General features: G+C 39.1%; 1 protein-coding gene across 1 annotated transcript in view; it reads left to right on the top strand.

Moving 5' to 3' along the window:
• The window catches only part of LOC307102104 (sucrase-isomaltase, intestinal-like), a gene marked incomplete at both ends in the record, with an annotated part of 119,243 nt that overhangs the window by 86,114 nt on the left and 13,203 nt on the right, over positions 1–19,926 (top strand). Inside the window, 2 exons of the mRNA XM_079775535.1 lie at positions 803–852; positions 1,037–1,195. Coding sequence (XP_079631661.1) covers positions 803–852; positions 1,037–1,195 — 209 coding nt within the window. The remainder of the gene's footprint in view (positions 1–802; positions 853–1,036; positions 1,196–19,926) is intronic.

Raw genomic sequence — 19,926 nt, 5'->3', positions numbered from 1 at the left:
CCTTGCCCCTCTTTCATAAGCAGGAAACACAGAAGGACAAACATTCTTATAAGGAAGATGAAAAGGTAGGAAAAGAGAATGTGAAAAAGGAAATGTAAAGGTAAAAAGAAAGATGCACTCCTAATTTTACACACAGACAATATGGCTGGTTCTGTGGTAGGAACTGAGAGTGTACAGAGGCTGCCAATGCTTGTATTTTCCTGGCAATCAGCAGTCTTTTGTGTCCATTTTCATTCCTCCCTTCCCCCCGCCCAGAGAATATGTCAGGAAGCACTGATTAGATCACTAACACTTGAAAGACTGTTTTTAAATTTCAGAGGACAGGAATTCAAATCCAAAGAGAACCAGGGAGAAAGACAGATACCTCTGTCTGTGATAGTGAGTTTTTGTATGGACAGTAAAGAGAAATGTGGGAGGAGGTGGTCTACAAAGTTTTATGCCATATTCCTCCATACTAAATTAAAGTTTTGAAACATGTCTAAAACAACGCTCTTTTCTCTTTATTTTTCCATATAAAGTAAGTATGGAAAAATGAGGAGGAACATGGGAGGCATGGTAAGATGATGAGGTTTACTTCCTGAGGTTACCTATTTTGCATTTTCCAAAGTCCATCAATAGAAATGTAAGTTTGACTATTCACTTTTTCCTCCTCAGCAATTGCTAGGTAATGTAGAGGATTCCAAGTAGAAGGTTTAGCCAAGACCTGTGGACATAAGAGTTTAATTAATCAGAATTTAAATTAAAAAAAATAGTAAAAGATAAAATTGACCTTTATTTTCTAATGCTAATACTTATTTTGCAGATTCTGTTGAAAGGGGAGAGTTCTTCTATGTGGAATACAAATACAGTAATGTAAGTGTAAACATTCAGTATTTGTTGTGACATAATAGTTCATTTATATGAAGAAAGTATATTCTAAGGGATTTTAAAAGTAAGAAGTATTTAAAAGTATCAGCAATTCTCCATACCACTTTGAGCTGTACAATTCTGTGTTTTATCATTGTTTATCATTCTTTCTTCTCTTCCTTAACGACAGGGAGCTCTGAAAGCAACTGTGATAAAAAATGGCTACAATGGAATTACTCCTCTGGCATACAGCACTATTCATATCCTTGGTTTCACTTCAAAGCCAAATGTTATTTTTATGAATGGGAAAACCATCCCAAGCAACAGAATGCAGTATAATTCCAATGGGGTAAGGTTTAAAGACTATTGACTTAAAAGGCAGATTTTCCTTATTAAATGTCTAGGGCTAATTGAATTTTCCCTAAATGTTACTTCCTTGCCAAAGACACAGATCACATTTCTAAAATAATAACTTGCATGTTTCTGAAACTCAAGGAAGAAAAATTAGCATAGAGTTATATTTTCAGATAAAAGTATGCACATGTCAGGTCTAGAAACTTTGTTGGGTTAAATATCACAAACGATGTCATGTAAGGCTGGGTGTTCCTTGCTAAATATAACATAAAGAAAGGATAAATGGGTGGCTAAAATAAATGAGAATAAAAGCTGATAGAAAATTGGAAGTGGAAGGTTCTGGATGGACTGTATTTCAATTCCTTAATTTAACAGATGACAAAACTGAGCATCCAAGGAGGTGAAGTTACTTTCAAGGTCATGTACTTTAATAATTGACAGAACTAAGTCTTGACCTTGAAATTCCTGACATTTAACAGCCCTTTCCTTCTATTCTGTTCCATTTGGAAATGAAACATTTATTTATTGGGCTCCTATTAAGAGTTTTAAAATCTGTATTTGCTATAAAAACATGCTTATAAATATAAGACATGATCCCCACCCCTGAAGAACTTAATAGCAAGCAGAATAGACACCAAAGCCCTAAATAAGAGGAGGGATCTATAGATTTCAGAGCCTCTGAAGTCTTCATTGTATTTCTAATACCTTTATCACACAATGCAACATATGGTCTTTAATACTTATACAGAGCAGTGACACAGAGCTTAAGATACCGACTTTTCATTCCCTTCTGTAAAATTAAAAAGTAGTCGATGACAGGGTCATCTATAATAATAAAAGCATAATATGCTAATTAGACCAGACAACCTTCTGGACGACCTTCTAAGAAGAAGCCGCAGCGGCAGCGGGGGTAAGGCAGAGGCAGCCACCGCGACGATGGAGGCCGAGCCCTTTGCACGAATTTCATGCATTGGGCGTCTAGTTTAAATAATAATATATTAAAAACTTACTTTTCCCTAATTGAATGGAATTTCAATCTGGGGAATTTTGTTGAGTAAGTTGTTTGATATGTTAATCATAACAGTAATTCTTTATTTGAAGTTTTATGATTTACAGAAGACTCTTAGCAACATGAATTTGTTTGATTCTCAACATGCTCCTGGGTAGATCTGGATGGCCAGATTATCATCCGGACTTCAAAGAGGAAGAAACAATATCTTAGAATGATGTTGCAATTAGTAAGGAAGTGACAGGAAATCAGAGCTGTCCTTCCTTTTCCCTCTGTGCTGTTTCTATTTCCTGATAAGTGAAAAATGATTGATAGGTCAAAAAACTAGAAACAACTCTATTGAGGAGTTAGTTTCACAAATTTTGCTTTCATGTATGTGTGGCTGATCTTGAATAAAAGAAAAAAATCCCAGAAGAACTTGATAAAGTTCTGTAGGGGACAAAGATCTTGTTTGAGTAAAATAAGTTGTTTAATTGGAATATCTCATAAACTTATATTCTTAGAGTGTATGAATCACTTGAAAACTGTAATAATTTACTCCAATATATATTATGTATTGGATATATTGTATATAAAATATACACTATACATTACATGTAAATAATTAAGTTATCCCTTAATACTTGATTACATTTGATTATCTTTATAGCATCATATGTTAATTCTAATATCTTCAACTATAACTAAATTTCTTTATATTGATTTACATTTTCTAATTTATTTATTCTCTCATTTGTTACAGAAAATCACTTTATGGATATCTGCACCCCTTTTGCAGGAGTTCACCATTTCTTTTGAATATTGAATAATAACCAAAACAACAATAGTGAAAAGTTATCTGCAGCAATCATTTAGAACAATTAACAATTATTAGAATAAATGAAAATTATTGTTTAATTTGAATAGCAATACTATTAAAGTATTTCAATTTTGTGTGTGTACATTACTCAAATTATCTGACATTTGGGGGAAGTAAAAAAATAACTATACAGAAAAGAAATCTGACAAACACTTCCTCAGCCAGGTGGTCAAGGTTAGTATAACCAGTGATGAGTGATGTTGATGGTATGTTTTCTGGATAGGTGGTGTTGAAAATGACATTTCACCTCAGTGATCTTCCTCCCCTAAACCTGTAATCCCAGTCTAATTGTGAGGTAAACAAATCCAAATTGGGAGATACCCTACAAAATACATGACCAGTACTCTTCATAACTGTCAAGATCATTAAAATCAAGAAAACTCTGAAAAACTGTCATAGTTGAGAGTAACCTAAGAAAACAATGATGACAAATATAATGTGATGTTGGGGATCCTATTACATAAAAAAGAACATTAGGGGAAAACTAATGATACCTGGTAAAATATTGAATTTAGTTAATAACAATGTATCAATATTGGCTAATTAATTATGACAAATGGATTATAGTAATGTAAGATGCTAACAATGGGAGAAACTGGGTGCAGGATATCTGAAGATTCTCTGTACTAGCATTGAGACATTTCTGTAAAGACTTACTTTGGTGCAAAACTTTTTGTAAAATTACTTTAAGAGAAAAAAGCTTATGAAAAAGAAAACATATGGAGCTTGACAAGAGTTCACATATTTGTCTGAAATTTGGCATCAACTTCCCAGCAGGTGTCACTGCAGTCACTGTTAAATTATCTCTTCAGGTCATCATCATTTCAGCTTCCCATTTGTTATGACTTCCTCCAAAGTTGCTGTGACACCAATATGGCACTTGTGCCTGGTTATGTTACGCTCCTACACACTGTAAAATAATTATGGAAATATAATTATCTTTTTAATTTCAAGGGCTTCCAGCTGTTTACACTATTCTAATGAAACTGCTATTGATATCCAGATTGCTCTTGTATTAAATTTATGTTTGACCCAGAACTACAGAGATGTGATAAATATGGTGTGGATATCCTTAATGATACTCACAGTGTGCAACTCCTAGAATGGTCAGCATGGGGGTAAATAAACTCATTTATTTATGAGGTCTGTCATGGCCTCTGCTGTGACAAGCATGTGCTGATCACTAGGGATATGAAGAGAAGACATTGTTTCAGACCTCTAGTCTAGTACATTTACAGTCTTTTTAAGGAGCCATGTCAGGGTCAACTAGAAAGGAGTGGGTGACTTGTGGCAAAAACCAAGTGTCTTGCCAACCTCTTTACAAGTCCCAGACACTGGTCCTGAGTCCGGATCCCCAGGTCCAAAAGCCTTGGGACAGAATAAAACGTCCTAAAGCCCCTTGCAGGGACTCATTCAGATCAAGAGACAATGGGGGATTTTTAAAAAGTCTACTCATCTTTGATGACCAAGAGAAGACACCAAACATTTCTCACTGTGGAGGAACATCTTACCCTAAAAACCCAGAGGTGTTTGAAATTTTTAGGAGGAACTTGTAGAGAACTACATAAAACAAACATTTCTTTTCAGGGGAGACAGACCACACCACATAGCAGCATGTCACATTCCATCAAACGTCACATCATGACTGTCTCCTTGAACAAGATGTCACTGCTATAAGGATTTTTTTAAGGGGCTCCGTTGAATACTTTTAAAAAAAATTTCTTTGTTTATTAAGGTATTGCATATGTGTCCTTATCCCCCCATTGCCCCCCCCCCCCCCCCACGCACCTACTCATGCCCTCACCCCTCTGTTGTCTGTGTCCATTGGTTAGGCTTCTATGCATGCATACAGGTCCTTTGGTTGCATTCTTAACTCTTTGATAATGTAAAAGTTCCCTCATGCTGCAGTTTCCAAAACAAATGTGATTTTACAAAGAGAATGAATTTAAAACAAATCAAAACTAATCAGTTGACTATCACCTTAAAAATGTTCCTTGAACTATCCATTGACACTTTCTTAAACCAATCTCCGGGAACTTTTTTTTAATATACATTTTTATTGATTTCAGAGAGGAAGGGAGAGGGAGAGAGATATAGAGACATCAATGATGAGAGAGAATTATTGATCAGTTGCATCCTGCACGCCCCACACTGGGGATCCAGCCTCCAACCCGGAGCATGTTCCCTGATGGGGAATGGAACTGGGACCTCCTAGTTCATAGGTCGATGCTCAACCACTGAGCCATGCCGGCCCAGCTCTCCCAGAAATTTTTAAAACCTGAAATCACTTAGAGTTAGGCCACAAAATCTTTTATGCGATATCCATCAATAACACCCTATATGGCTTCTTTGGCTTTTTGGTTCTACAGAGTATATACACTGAGTGGCCAGTTTATTATGATCTCTGAATGCATAATAATATGGCCACTAAGTATATATATACACTAATGGCCCGATGCACGAATGAAGATTCGTGCACTAATGGACCTTCGTTCCCCTGATTGCCAGCACCGCCTTCGCTCTGGCCGGATCAGCCTTTCCACTTGGGCCCGGAGATGCCTTTCTGTCTTCCCACGCTGCCCAGAGGCCCCGAGTGGCTGGGGTGGTGCAGAACGCGGCTGGGGACAATTTGCATATTAGCCTTTATTATATAGGATATACACTGAGTGGCCAGATTATTATGCGTTCAGAGATCATAATAATCTGGCCACTCAGTGTATAAGACTAACGTATTTTATTTTATTTTATTTTGTTTTATTTTATGTTTGCAACCGCCCCCCCCCATTTATTTTCTTTATTGTTGATATATATTATTAACAAGAGCATTATACAACCAGAAAACAGAACTGCTCTTTATAGGTGACACATTTTAAGGACTCTGAATAAAATCACAAATCAGTTGTATTACATGCTGAAATTATTTATTATTTATTTATTTATTTTACAAAAATCTTTATTGTTGAGATTATTACAGATGTCCCTCTTTCCCCCCTTCCCCATTGCCTCCCTTCACTCGGTTCCTGCCCTGCCCGAGGCCTTCACCATTCTATTTTCTGTGTCCATAGGTAATGCATATATGCATATAAGATCTATTTAATCTCTTCCGGCCTCCCCACCCCCTTCTCTCCAAGAATTGTCAGTCTGTTCCATTTCCATGCTTCTGATTCTATTTTATTCACCAGTTTATTCTGTTCATTAGATTTCTTATTTGTTTATTTTGATTTTTAGATTCAATTGTTGATAGGTTTGTATTCGTTGCCATTTTGTTGTCCATATTTTTTATCTTTTTCTTCTTCTTCCTCTTCTTAAAGAATAACCTTCAACATTTCATATAATACTGGTTTGGTGGTGATGAACTCCTTTAGCTTTTTCTTATCTGTGAAGCTCTTTATGACTTTCAATTCTAAACGATAGCTTTGCTGGGTAGAGTAATCTTGGTTATATTCCTTGCTATTTATCACTTTGAATATTTCTTGCCACTACTTTCTAGCCTGCAGAGTTTTTGTTAAGAAATCAGCTGACAGTTGTATATACATTCCCTTGCAGGTAACTAACTATTTTTCTCTTGCTGCTTTTAAGATTCTCTCTTTGTCTTTAGCCCTTGGCATTTTAATTATGATGTGTCTTGGTGTGGTCCTTTTTTGAGTTTCTCTTATTTGCTTCATGGACTTGTGCTTCATGGACTTATAAGTCTATTTCTTTCATCAGGTAGGGGAAATTTTCTGTCATTATTTCTTCAAATAGGTTTTCAATATCTTGCTCTCTCTCTTCTTCTGGCACCCCCATAATGTGAATGTGGGTATGCTTGTACTTGTCCCAGAGGCTGCTTACACTATCTTCATATTTTTGGATTCTTATTTCTTTTTGCTCTTCTGGTTAGGTATATTTTGCTTCCTCATATTTCAAATTGTTGTTTTGAATCTGAGTCCTCTAGTCTACTGTTGAATACCTGTATATTATTCTTTATTTCAGTCAGTGTATGCTAAATTTCTTGCTGGTCCTTTTCCATGTGTTTGGCATTCTCACTAAGATCCTTGAAAGTCTCACTAAGTCCTTCGGAGGTTTTTAGAAGATTCTTGAGTAACCTTATAACATGGTTTTGAACTCTATATCCAGTAGTTTGCTTTCTTCCATTTCTTTCATTTATGACATGTTTCTTTGTCACCGCATTTTGGCTGCTTCCTTGAGTTTGTTTCTATGTATTGGGTAGAGCTGCTATGTCTCCTTGAGTTAGTAGAGTAGCCTTGTGTAGTAGGTGTCCTATAGGGCCCAGTGGCTCAGCCTCCCCAGTCACCTGAGCTGGGAACTCTAGGTGTACCCCTTTGTGGGCTGTGAGCACAGTCTTATTGTAATTGAGACTTGATTGCTGTTGGTATCACTGGAAGGATTTGACCTCCAGGCCAATTTGCTGTGAGGACCAGCTGCAACTACAGTGGGAGAGCTGCTATGCAGGAGATACCCCTATGGTGCAGGACTTGCTTCAGTAGGGCTTTGGTGTTCACTGAGTCTGCCCCTTGAGTGTGTCACTTATGAATGTGTAGAATTGTGATCTGGTATGGTCTGACACTGACCACTGGGTACACTGGCTCTTGGGTCTCCAGGGAGGTGCAAAGTCAGCCACTGCCTGGGGCCACCCAGCAGGAGCTACAGAGAGATCTGCAGATTCCTCCTCTTTGTATCAGGTTTGAAGGTGCCCAGATGAGGCCCAGCTGTGAAGCAAGGCAGGCTGGTGCTGGTGCCAGGTCTTGGGCCTTTTATTGATAGGCTTGGGGCTCCCTGACCCAGCTGCAGATTGTTTGAGATTTTCAATGACAGGCCATTCATATGCAAAAGCCACTGCAGGCAACTTGGGTGGGATTGTAAATTGGATGAGGTGGGGTCTTAGGGAATCACCAGGGTGGAGCAAACAGAAATGGCTGCCAGTCAGCCCTGTGACCCGGGATGTCCCAGCGTAGGAACAATGATCCTTGTGAATGCCACCCCAAGTTCCTGCCTGGATGCCAGACAAATGTGTCCCTGAGATCCTCACCCTGGTGCTGGAGCTCAGAGGAAACAGGTAAGTTCAGTTTGTGGAGCTGGCCTTTTAAGAGGAACAGCTGGGTCTCTAGCAGCCTCTGTGTCACTGACCTCCAGTCCGCACTGGTTTTTTACAGCCCGTAGTTATGGGACTTCTTTTCCCAGCTCTGGGACCCTGGGCTGGGGGTCTGGTGTGGGGCTGGGACCCCTTGCTCCTCTAGGAGGCCTCCACAGAGTTGATCTCCCTCCCAATTAAAAAAGTGTCACACGTGGGTGCTGGGCCAGCCTGATCCGCACCTCCTACCAGTTTCACTGTGCTTTCTCCTTTACTTCTCTAGTTGTAGGACTTCCATTCAGCCAGTTTCCAATTGTTCTAGATGATGGTTGTTCTGTATTTTAGTTGTAATTTTGATGTGGTTGTGGGAGGCGGCGAGTACAGGGGTTTACCTACGCCACCAACTTGGTTGCCCTTTATTTATTTTTTCAGCTTAAAATGTTTTACTATAATTTAGATGTTTCCACAAAAGGAAAAAAATTATAGCATAAAAATGTATTTTTACTAGAAAAATATAATATATAACAAAAACAAAGTTCAGTGACGATAGTATGGTTATAAAGCCTAAACATACACAGAAAACATGGACATGGGATTAATTTACTTTCAAATGTATTCTGAAGATGACTGCCTATTCTAAACCCACAGAACATGTGAATTTAAACAAAGCATATATCAAAATAATATTATCTATGTCCTTTTACAGCCCCAGTATATGTAGTGGGGCGAGCAAGATGAGGGCTATATCACAAAGTATATTTCACATATTGATTATGAATCAGTTTTCCTTATTTCAAAACAAAACAAGGCCCTCTGCTTATTTTTGTCAGTGTATTGATATAGAAAGAAAACTCACTCTGTTTGTTCACACCAAGAAAAACAAATGATACTGCAATTGAGGGAAATTAGTGCCAATTAAGACCATTGTGCAGCTGCGAACAAGGGCATGTTTAGATCGTGGCCCTTATGGTACGCTTGATAATGGCAAATCTAACCGTGTGATGTGTAAATCAAGGCTTATAATCCTCAACAAAGTTTTAACTTTTATTTGACAAATTGTGCTATTTTTATTCTGGCTCACAAATTGGAACAGATCTGTGTAAATTATTTAAAATGCACGCTGGGGTGTTCATTGTACCATCAAATTTTTCCATTTGCTTTCCCCGTCCCATCTGTCTTTCCCCCACCCCAGAGGATTCTGTGTGTGTTAAAATAGATAACTTCTTGTGGTGTTAATTATGTACAAAAGAAAACCCAACTGTGAATGGACTGTCGTCATCAAGGGCTTTACAGTTTTATGCTTTAAGTGCTTTCTTATATATATGGTAGTAAAGTGTTCAGAGCTAGGCAGACACAATAATGTCAGTAGCACATCCTACATCCTCAGATATCTTATACATGGATATGTAGGCAACTTACAGACATATAGAAAGTAAGGATTCCAAACACTGAACAAATACATATGAAATACAATGTTCCTATTGCATAGAAATGTAGTATAGGCCATGCTTCTTGGGTAAGCATCCCTGAGAGATGGGAAACAAAGAGGGTGAGGCTTTAGGAGTGTCTCAGGGAGAGCTTCCAGGCCATGGCTCACAGAGAGGGCTCGGGCACAGCCCAACTGAATCTCCAGTGCAGGAGACATCATTTGGAGCTGGGAGGCCAAGGTGGCCAGATTTTGTGGAGCCGAGGACCAGGGAGGAGAGCTGCTTTATACTTCTCTGAAAGCAGCCTAATGTTAGAGTCAAAGAAATCAAATATCATTTTATAAATTGAGTTCTAACCTACTAATCTACAAATCTAACCCACTATCAAATCTAATCAAATTCTAAAATACTTCCATATTTCAAATACTATTAAAAAGTATGATTTCTAATGCACAATAGCTCTAACTAAAATCCCCTTCTGTCGCACGCTGCAGCTGAACCGATGGTTATACTTTATGGAATGTTTCACTCTCTTCAACTCCTCAAACCCCAGTCAGAGGCAAGAATGGTCCTGGCCTTTGCTCTGTTGGTCCCTCCTTCTCCTCTCCCATCACAAGGCCCTCTAGGTTTCCCCTGCCTGTTCTCCATTAGGAAAGCCCATCAGCCACTATCTCCTAAATCTCTCCCCAAGGGAGGGATGCTGAGTGGGCTGGTCTCCTAAGTAGTATTGTGGAGGAGGAAACACCTGCCCGTGAATAAATCTTGTCCCTCTCACAGAAAGATAAACTGTCATATATACCTCTTATCCTTTTAAAAAAATATATGTGTTTTAGTAATTTTTAGAGAGAGAGAAAGGAGGGGGAGATAGAAATATTGATGAGAGAGAAATATCAACATCGATCAGCTGCCTCCTGCACACACCTGCTGGTGATGGAGCCAGCAACCCAGGCATGTGCCCTGACCAGGAATTGAACCGAACTTCTTGGTGCATGAGTTGGGTTTATGCTCAACTACTGAGCCACACCGGCCAAGCTCATCCTTTCCTTCCTTCCTTCCTTTCTTCCTTCCTTTCTTCCTTCCTCCCTCTCTCCCTCCCTCCTTCCCTCCCTCCCTCCCTCCCCTCTTTCTTCCTTTCTTTCTTTCTTTCTTTCTTTCTTTCTTTCTTTCTTTCTTTCTTTCTTTCTTTCTTTCTTTCTTTCTTTCTTTCTTCCTTTCTTTATTTCTTTCTTTCTTTTTCTTTCTTTCTTGTGCATGGAATTAAATAATCTTTTCAATGGGGTGCCCTAAAATAAAATTAACTAAATTCATGGCATTCTGCAAAAAGACCAGTACTGATTTTGCAATTCATAGTATTTAAGATCACTGTGGCCAAATTGTTAATTAATTCAACTCCAAATATTCCTACAGTCTTCATTTGGAAAAAAACAAATTGCTAGAAAGGAATTTTGTTTGATTGTTTTCAGTCAAAAAGCTGAAAATATTGAATTTGTTTAAAGGAAACAAATGTAGAAGCAGAAATAACATTTCAAGCCTCTATTGTTTCTTGAATAACAGGTCATTTATTTTAATCAGATTCTATACACATATACACAAAGATGCCAGATTCTTCCCACATAGATTTTATTAGTAAATAATGAACTTTCAATAGCTCTCATAACCAATGCTAAGTGAGAAGTACAAAGGTAATACTGAGCAGATAAACTTATTAATATGATGATAATAACTTATGAATATTTGTTAATCTAAATTGAAAAGAAGAATCAAATGAGATCGTTGCACATTTATATACACTAGCTGCCAAGTTCTGCATAAAATTTCTTTATTGCAAATTTTGAAGCATACATTTTAAGCTGAGTGCTATAATGGAATTATAGCACTCAGCTTATAATGTATGCTTCAAAATTTATCAGAATTTCCTTGAGGAAAAAATATTATTGAAAAATAAATACAAGATCACATTTATATTTAAATTATTTGATGTAATATCACCATCCAAAGACACTCATTGGCTCAGAATAATCTACAAATAAAAACATTTTGGTCTCTGAGCCTTATTTATTTTTTTCTTTAGCATCAAACACAAATACAACTTTAGCACCTACCTTTAAGCTTGGATGAACTGCATAGCAGTATCTTATCACAGACATTGCAAAGGTAATTTATTTACACCTTCTTAGACATAATTAGTAACAAGGCAGAAATAGGGCATATCAAATGGAGGTCACAAAGATGCACTACATGGATTGGCCTGATTTTCTATAGTAGTGAACAGTGTATGTCCTAGGCCTGTGTAAAGATCCATATCTATATTGGAAGAAGTCATGAGATCTTCAGGAGGAGGAAGATGAGGAAAGGGGATCAATAATGGCACTATTGGTACTAAACGGAGATAGAATAGAGATGATAGAGTGCCCAGGATCCAGCATGAACTGTCTATTACCAGCATTCTTTGATAGCACCCCCCAAAAAAGATGGAAAAGCAGGTGTGTCCTCTGTCTTAGCCCCTCTTCAGCACATCCAGGCCTGTCTTTCTGGCACTATACATTCCCCCAGTAGCAAGTCAGAGATTATTTCTTGGCATTACTTGAACCAAATCACCCTTAAAACTCAGCCTGAGAGCCAAGAAGATCAGCACTAACACACCATTCACAACACAAAGTTCATACAATGTGTGCGATGGCAGAGCAACAGACTATGTCATTTAGGAGGACAAGTGAGAGCCGGACTTCCTCCAATGAAAAAATCCAGGAAAGTGTTGAGGTTTGAGGGAGAAAGAAATGAGAGAGAGGCCAGTGGAATCATTCATTCTTTAGTGAAGAGTATGTTGTTGAAAGTTAGAGAATAGAAAAGGGATGAGAATGAGTAGAAACAAAGATTTATGTTTAAAGTATTTGTTTTCAGATAGTATGCCATTTCTTTTACTATTGACTATGATTATTATTTTACTCATCTTTAAAATTCTTAGATGGACCAGTTTATTCAGTGGGATAGCTGAACTATCCCATTCCATTGATTGATCTACTTCAGGGAATCTCTCTGTTAATAAATCTATATACTGGCGTATCTCCATGTCAGTAATATGTTGATAAAAATTAGACTTTTTTTTTTGTGAGAACACTAACCAAGAGCCCCATGACCTCTATTTCAAAAGAGGAAAATGACAGAATTAAACTAAAACCCAGTAAATATATATGAATAGCATACTAAAATTTTAGGATCTACAATGTTTTAAACACAGCTTCCTGATCACCAGTGATTTTGTTAAAAAATAAATAAATAAATAGATAGATAGATAAATAAATAAATAAATGACAACTGCTTTTTAAGCAGTAGCATATAGAATTTGCATGAAATGTTATGATAACTACACAGAAAAAAAATCAACCCAGCAATAAATAAGTTATAAATCAGATATACAAAAATAACAATTATAAACAAGGAAATTTCTTCACATGCCTCTGGCAATCTACCCACTTGTATATAGAATGCAAACATTTTTGCACATTCTTTAAAAAATATGTTGTATTGAGTTTAGAGGAAATTAATACACTTTTTCCATATAAACATTGTCTAATAAAACATGAATTAATAAGTACTTGCATTCTATACATTTTGGTACTAAAAACTAAGAAGCATATAAAAACAGATGAAATATGGATATGGTATGTAGTTGAGTTAATAGTATTGTATCAATATTAATTTCCTGGTTTTGGATATGTATTATGGTTATATAAGATGTTTTCAGTGGGGAAGCAGGGTGAAGGGTAGATAAGAAATTTACTTGTTTTTCTTTTCATTTTTTTGTAACTTCTTGTGAATCTTAACTATCTGTAATAATAAAAGTGTAATATGCTAATTACACCAGACAGCTGAACAGCCTTTCAGACATCATTCTGGACGTCCTTCCGGACAAAGCCATGGCAGCAGGGGCTAAGGCAGAGATGGTTAGGGGGCTATCAGGCAGGCAGGCAGGTGAGTGGTTAGGGGTGATCAGTCAGGCAAAGTGGTTAGGGGCGATCAGGCAGGAGGGCAGAGGCAGTTAGGGGCGATCAGGCAGGCAGGCAAGTGGTTAGGGGCGATCAGGCAGGCAGGCAGAGTGGTTAGGTGCTATCAGGCAGGCAGGCAGAGGCATTTAGGGGTAATCAGGCAGGCAAGTGAGCAGTTAGGGATGATCAGGCAGGCATGCAAGTGGTTAGGGGTGATCAGGCAGGCAGGCGAGCACTTAGGGGCAATCAGGCAGGCAGGCAGAGTGGTTAGGGGTGATCAGGCAGGCGGACAGGTGAGTGGTTAGGAGTCAGCAGTCCCGATTGTGAAAGGGATGTCCGACTGCCAGTTTAGGCACTGGCTCAATCCTGCAGGAATCCCTGTGGGATCAGGCCTAAACTGGCAGTCTGACATCCCCTGAGGGGTCCCGGATTGCGAGAGGGTGCAGGCCGGGCTGAGGGCCTCCCCCTCCCCCCATAGGTAAATTTTGTGCACTGGGCCTCTAGTCTATAATAATAAAAGTGTAATATGCTAATTAGACCGAATGTCCTTTTGGACAACCTTCCAATGAAGCCAGGGCTGCGAGGGAAGCCTGGGTCCTGGGTGCCAGGGGAAGCCCAGGTCCCAGGTGCCAGAGGAAAGCCGGTGCCGGCAGCTGGGGGAAGAAAGGCCTATTCTTGTACAAATTTCATGCATCAGGCCTCTAGTTTCAAAATAAAAAAGTATCTTAAAAAGCACTATCAGGGAAGGCATTGTGTGGAGGATGTCTGAGTTTTGTTGGTGTTACCCACTTATGATATTGGGCTTAAATTAGGTTCACAAAATTAGTTATAACTATTCTTAGAATATATTAAATGTACTTTGCCTTCGAGTTGGTTAGAATGTATTGATTATCACAATCAGATCACATTACTGAGATTAGGAACTAAACTATTTGTATAAAAAAAGAAATCTTCAATAGAATTGATATAACTTGTAGATCAATCTGAATTGGTACAGTGAATGTATTAACAATTTTTAGCTGAAAATATTTCTGTGTTCTGTAAAATGTGGTGAATTCATTCTAGGTCTTTAAAGTTAAACCTCATACTGCAATGATTAGAATTTGTGTTTCTATAATTCATTTTATAAGAGCCTTACTATTGCTAACTACATGTCAAAATTAGACTGGCCTTCTAGTGAGCAAAGGAGAATGAGGTAAAAGAATTCATATTTATAGAACCCCTACTGTGTATCAAACATGATGACAGGCACTTCCATTTTCTTATTAAATCTATCTAATAACTGACTGCAAGTCAAGTATTATTATTCCCACTTGAAAGGTGGGAAAATTGATGAAAAGAGACTAAACAATTTTTCAAATGTTTCACAGCTAGTGACTATTTCAGATCACAATTTAAACTCAGACTTGCATCTCTCATTGAGCCCTCACTCCTCTCCACTGATTTAGCATGGTGTCTGACATTGATGCTAGCTTAATAATTGCACTTGCCAAGAGAGGCAATAAATCTTTGACTGAACCTGGCCGGTGTGGATCAGTTGGTTGAGCATCATCCCATGCACTAAGAGGTCAGTCCCAAAAGGGTGCTTGTAGGAGGCATCCAATCTCTTCAATGTTTCTCCCTCTCTCTCTAAAGTCAATAAAAAGATATTAAAATATATTTGATCTTTCCTAGTCTGGAAAAGTATTCTGTATTTTATTGATCATTTTGCCCTTCTAATCTTCCTGTACTTATGCGGGAATACTTGTACAGATAAGGACTAATTTCTACTTTAAATTTTCCTGGGCACTGTAATATCTTACTGTGTTATACACAAGTGTTCACTCAGTGTTTTGTTTTGTTTGTAAGCACAATTTATTCCCACCACTTCCACAGAGAAATTATCTATTTAAAAGATATTGGACCTTTTTGTGAGTCAGAGAAGCAAAGCATCCAGAAACAATGTCCAACCATATTGTAAAGGACTTTTCTAGCTAAAATGTCACCACCGTTGCTGCTTGGTTTCTATGACACTCAGAACTGGACCTTAGCACCTCCAATATCGGTTACTCTAACAAACCAATGCCTGCATCACACCAGCCAGAATGTAAACTTTTCCGACTGTAATTGCATTTATGTAATGCGCATTTCCACATGCAAGCCTTGTGCAGGTGTGTTTGATTTGTAAAATCTAGAATTCAGTGTCTTCATTTTGCATAACTAGAAGGCCAGGTCCACTTGAGGAAGCAGTTTTCAACAAGTGGCAAAAGTACACTTCTTCCTAGTCTTCACTGGAAACATTATAGTCACTTATCAGTGTGACTGTGCCTCGCAGAAGGAGAAATGCCAAGGAATTTCGAAGATAACAGAGCACTGGCCCTGAACTGACATGAATCCAGAATACCTACAATGCCTTCAATGCTCCATCAGTGAGAGCAGGCAGGGACTGTGGAGGCCAGGAGGTAAATGGAGTTTTGGCTCAAATTCCTGTTGAAGTGGACCCCTAGATCTATGATCCTAGAGTTACTCACCAGGTTTCTGAATTCATAATTGGAATAGATAACTCAGCACTTGCTGAGTAACATGTTTGTTAGCAGCAAAGACCTGCACTGACTATCTGATATGGCACCAATTCCCACAGAATCATGTAATCATCTTTCTTTTCATTATGGAAAGGGCAGCGATTTTATTTCAGTGGAGCAGACACTAAAAATATGGATTTGTTTTCTCTGCCCACAATGTTTTGGCCAGTATTATAATCTAAAGACGTAGTAAATGTTTTATTCAACATCATAATATCCAATAGCATTGATCTGACCAAAGAACTCCTCAGACAGCAAAATGATATCCATGAAGAAACACAAGTCTTACCACCTACTCTGTCAACAGAAGAAGACATGATAGGACTGTGCAATTATATATTAAAGACTAACTTAGGTTGCATATTTAATAACCAACTACGAGGAATTGATATGCTTCTCCAAAAGATGTACCAGTATAAGTTTATGGTGCTTTTGTCTCCCATATTCAGAATATATGGACCGGAGAACTAACGGTGGAAAAGTGATTGACCCTAAGCAAAAATATAAAATAAAATTGTTTTTTGCTTCTAATACCCTCAAGTCTGAACTCTATTAATTTAGAAGTCATATCTGAGGGATGCAACAAAAGGAAGAGAGTCATTGTACTGGATAAAGTGACTGGTTCCAATTATCAATGAAAAAGAAAGCGTTTGTCACACAGTGGGGATCAGAGGGAGTGTGGAGCTCGGAGGATTCTCTGGAGCACCTCTTTGTTGTTTCTTTGTTTTGTTAATCCTCACACAAGGATATGTTTTCCATGGATTTTAAGGGAGTGGAAGGGAGGAAGGAGGGGGAGAAGTAGAGAGGAAGGGGAAAAGGTAGAGAAACATCCACATGAGAGGGACACATTGATTGGTTGCCTCCTGCAAGGCTGAGGTACACATCCTTGACCAGGAATCAAACCTCTGATGCTTAGGTCCACAGGCCAACGCTCTAACCACTGAGCATACCAGCCAGGGCTGGGGCATCTTTTAATATTTACTTTTACAGTGGTAGAAAAATAGATGGCTACATCTACTCTTGCAGTTAAGAACACTAATGATTTAGGTCTTTCATAAATAAAGGTTTGGGTAAACAAACAAAACAAACTTACAACTAATTGAAGAACCACATAATAAATATTAGAAGAAGAAAATGAAGAATATCAAAATGGTTTCATGACTGGTTACAGAAATAAGGAGCATATTATCTATGCATATTTTCTTCCTTGCTTTATTATATATATATATATGTTTGCATATGTTATTTTCCTCTACACGCTCTCAATTTTATGTAGGATCTGTTAGTGACTTTTTTAAAACCCTATTAATTCTTGGAAATGTGCACTTCCTGTGCTATAGGGCTCTGCTTAGATCACTCGATGAGAGGCAATTATGAGAAATTCTTAAGGAGAGAAGGAAAAACAATTATTTTCTAGCAGCAACTGCAAGCATTCTCATGGACATCAACGGACAGCAGCGTCAGGAGCTGTGGAAATGCACACTGCTTGCATCAGTCTATCCCGCCAGTTTCATAAATGCTGGTGGAAGGCATGAGACCCCTGGGTCAGAGAAAAAGAACTTTATTAATCACGGCATAGCAGACAGCACAAGCTTCATGTTCACAACAGCTCCCCTTGAATAAAGAGAAATATAGAGCTCTTATGTGATATAACTTCATGATTAAATATTTAAGTACTGTCTAAATTATATTAAAGTTTAATTATAATGTTTATAAAAATTCTAACAGCAGGAACAAAGGCTCAGAACAATGAAGAGGGAAACTATAGGTGAGGAGAAGTAAACCATCAAAGCATCCAGGAAGAGAGGAAACTTTGGTCTAGATGCATTAGAGAGGCGTTAGAGCAGAGACGAAAAATAGATCTCATGATTCAAAGTGCTTTTAGTTCTTCCATTCAATGTCCATTTATTCTATCATAGTAAAAGTTTAAATTTGTATACATTTTTAATCATGAAAAAATTTTAATGAATACTTTCTTCTCTGACCAACAGAGTTTCTTCCATTTAATTCTGATATTTTAAGTGTAAGAAATTCAAAAGTAGCATGTAAAATCTTCTTTTTATTATATACTAGAGTCCCAGTGCACGAATTCGCGCATGAGTGAGGTCCCTCCGGGTGGCCTGTGGGGATCAGGGCAAAACCTGCAGTCCAACACTGCCTGCAGCTCCTACATGCCACTCCTGCTCATCCTAGCCCCACTGCGCCTGCCGTGGGCTTGTGCTAAGTCAGTCCCCATTGGGAGATGCTTGTTTGGCCACCGCAGTGCTTGCCAGCCATGAGCCCTGCATCTGGCTCCATCCCAATCTTGTGGATCAGACAAAACTGACTCTCCGACATCCCCCAAGGGGTCCCAGATTGCGAGAGGGCACAGGCCAGGCAGAGGGACCCCCACCAGTGCACGATCGGGGCCAGGGAGGGACTGTAGGAGGGCTCCAGGGCGTGTCCGGCCCCATCTCGCCCAATCCCAATCAGGGCCGATCGGGGACGGCTGGCCAGGGAGGGACACAGAAGGTTGGCCAGTGGGGAGGGACTGTGGGAGGGCTCCAGGGTTGCCGATCTGTCGGACCAATTGGCCAGACCCCAGCAGCAAGCTAACCTACCAGTCGGAGTGTCTACCCCCTGGTGGTCATAGCGAGTGGTTGAGCGGCCTTAGCATATCATTAGCATATTACACTTTGATTGGTTGAACAGTTGACTGGTCACCGGACGACCGAACACTTAGGCTTTTTTTATATAGGATGAATATGATATCACCAGACTAAAATCATGTTTGGAAGCCTTTCTAATGGGCTGTGGTTTTTGTTACTCAGCATCCACTCCTGGTTTGGTTTCTGGTTACAATGCTGCTATTTTCCTTCAGGGAACTACCTCTTCTCCATTCTCATTCCATGTGTTTTGATGCATCTTCTCAGCCCCAGCAGTGTGCCTCTGGGTGTGGGGAGTGGGGTGTTGGGTTGGCTAACCAATCAGAGTATCACAGCACCCCAGTCCTGTGACTGAATTGAGATTCTGCATGGGTCCCAACCAGACCTACTGAAATGTAACGAGTTAGCTTTTCACCAGTTATCACCAAGAGAAGCAAGTTTTCTTCTCCAGTGTGACTGTTGGCATTTCTAATGACAGACTAGAGCTGAATAGGAGTATGATAATGAAGACAACAGAAGGGAAGGGGTAAACAATGAGAACTCCTGGGTCAAGCCCTGCTTTTAAAATGTTATTTAAAATATTATTACTAAGATTTTTCAGTTTTTGATTTAATAAATTTTCTTTCTGTTTAAATCAACTGATGGAGTATTCTGTTACTGCAATCAAAAAAGAGTCCTGATTCAACCAACTATTTAAAGGTGAATAGAGTGAATACATTTTTTAGAAAGAAAGTGGAAAGATTTTATATGTTAACTAGAGGCCACGAACCCAGGCCTGACTGCTGCCGTGGGCAGCCAGGACCCAGGCCTAACTTCTGCCCCAGGCCCCCCTGCCCCCCTTCCTGTGTCCACTCTGGGACTGCCCAAACCTGTGCAACGGCTCGGCCAGCCCCAGGTCCCCCTGCCCCCCGCCTGTGTCCACTCTGGGGTTTGGAAGTGTCAAGATGAGGCCCAGCTATGAAGTAAGGCCGCTGCTGCTGCCAGGTAGTGGGCCTTATTTTGGAATCTCTGGGGCTCTCTGATGCAGCTGCAGTTTGTTTTAGGCTAAAGAACAGGCCATTTATATGCAAAAGCTGCTGCTCACAGCTTGGATGTGGTTGTAAATTGGGTGGGGCAGGGTCTCTGGGAATCACCAGGGAGGAGCAAACAACAATGGCTGCCCTGAACC

Source organism: Cnephaeus nilssonii (assembly GCF_951640355.1).
Source record: "Cnephaeus nilssonii genome assembly, chromosome: 6".
Lineage (NCBI taxonomy): Eukaryota > Metazoa > Chordata > Mammalia > Chiroptera > Vespertilionidae > Cnephaeus > Cnephaeus nilssonii.
The sequence above is the reverse complement of the archived record's forward strand: the minus strand, read 5'-3'. Positions and strand labels throughout refer to the sequence as shown.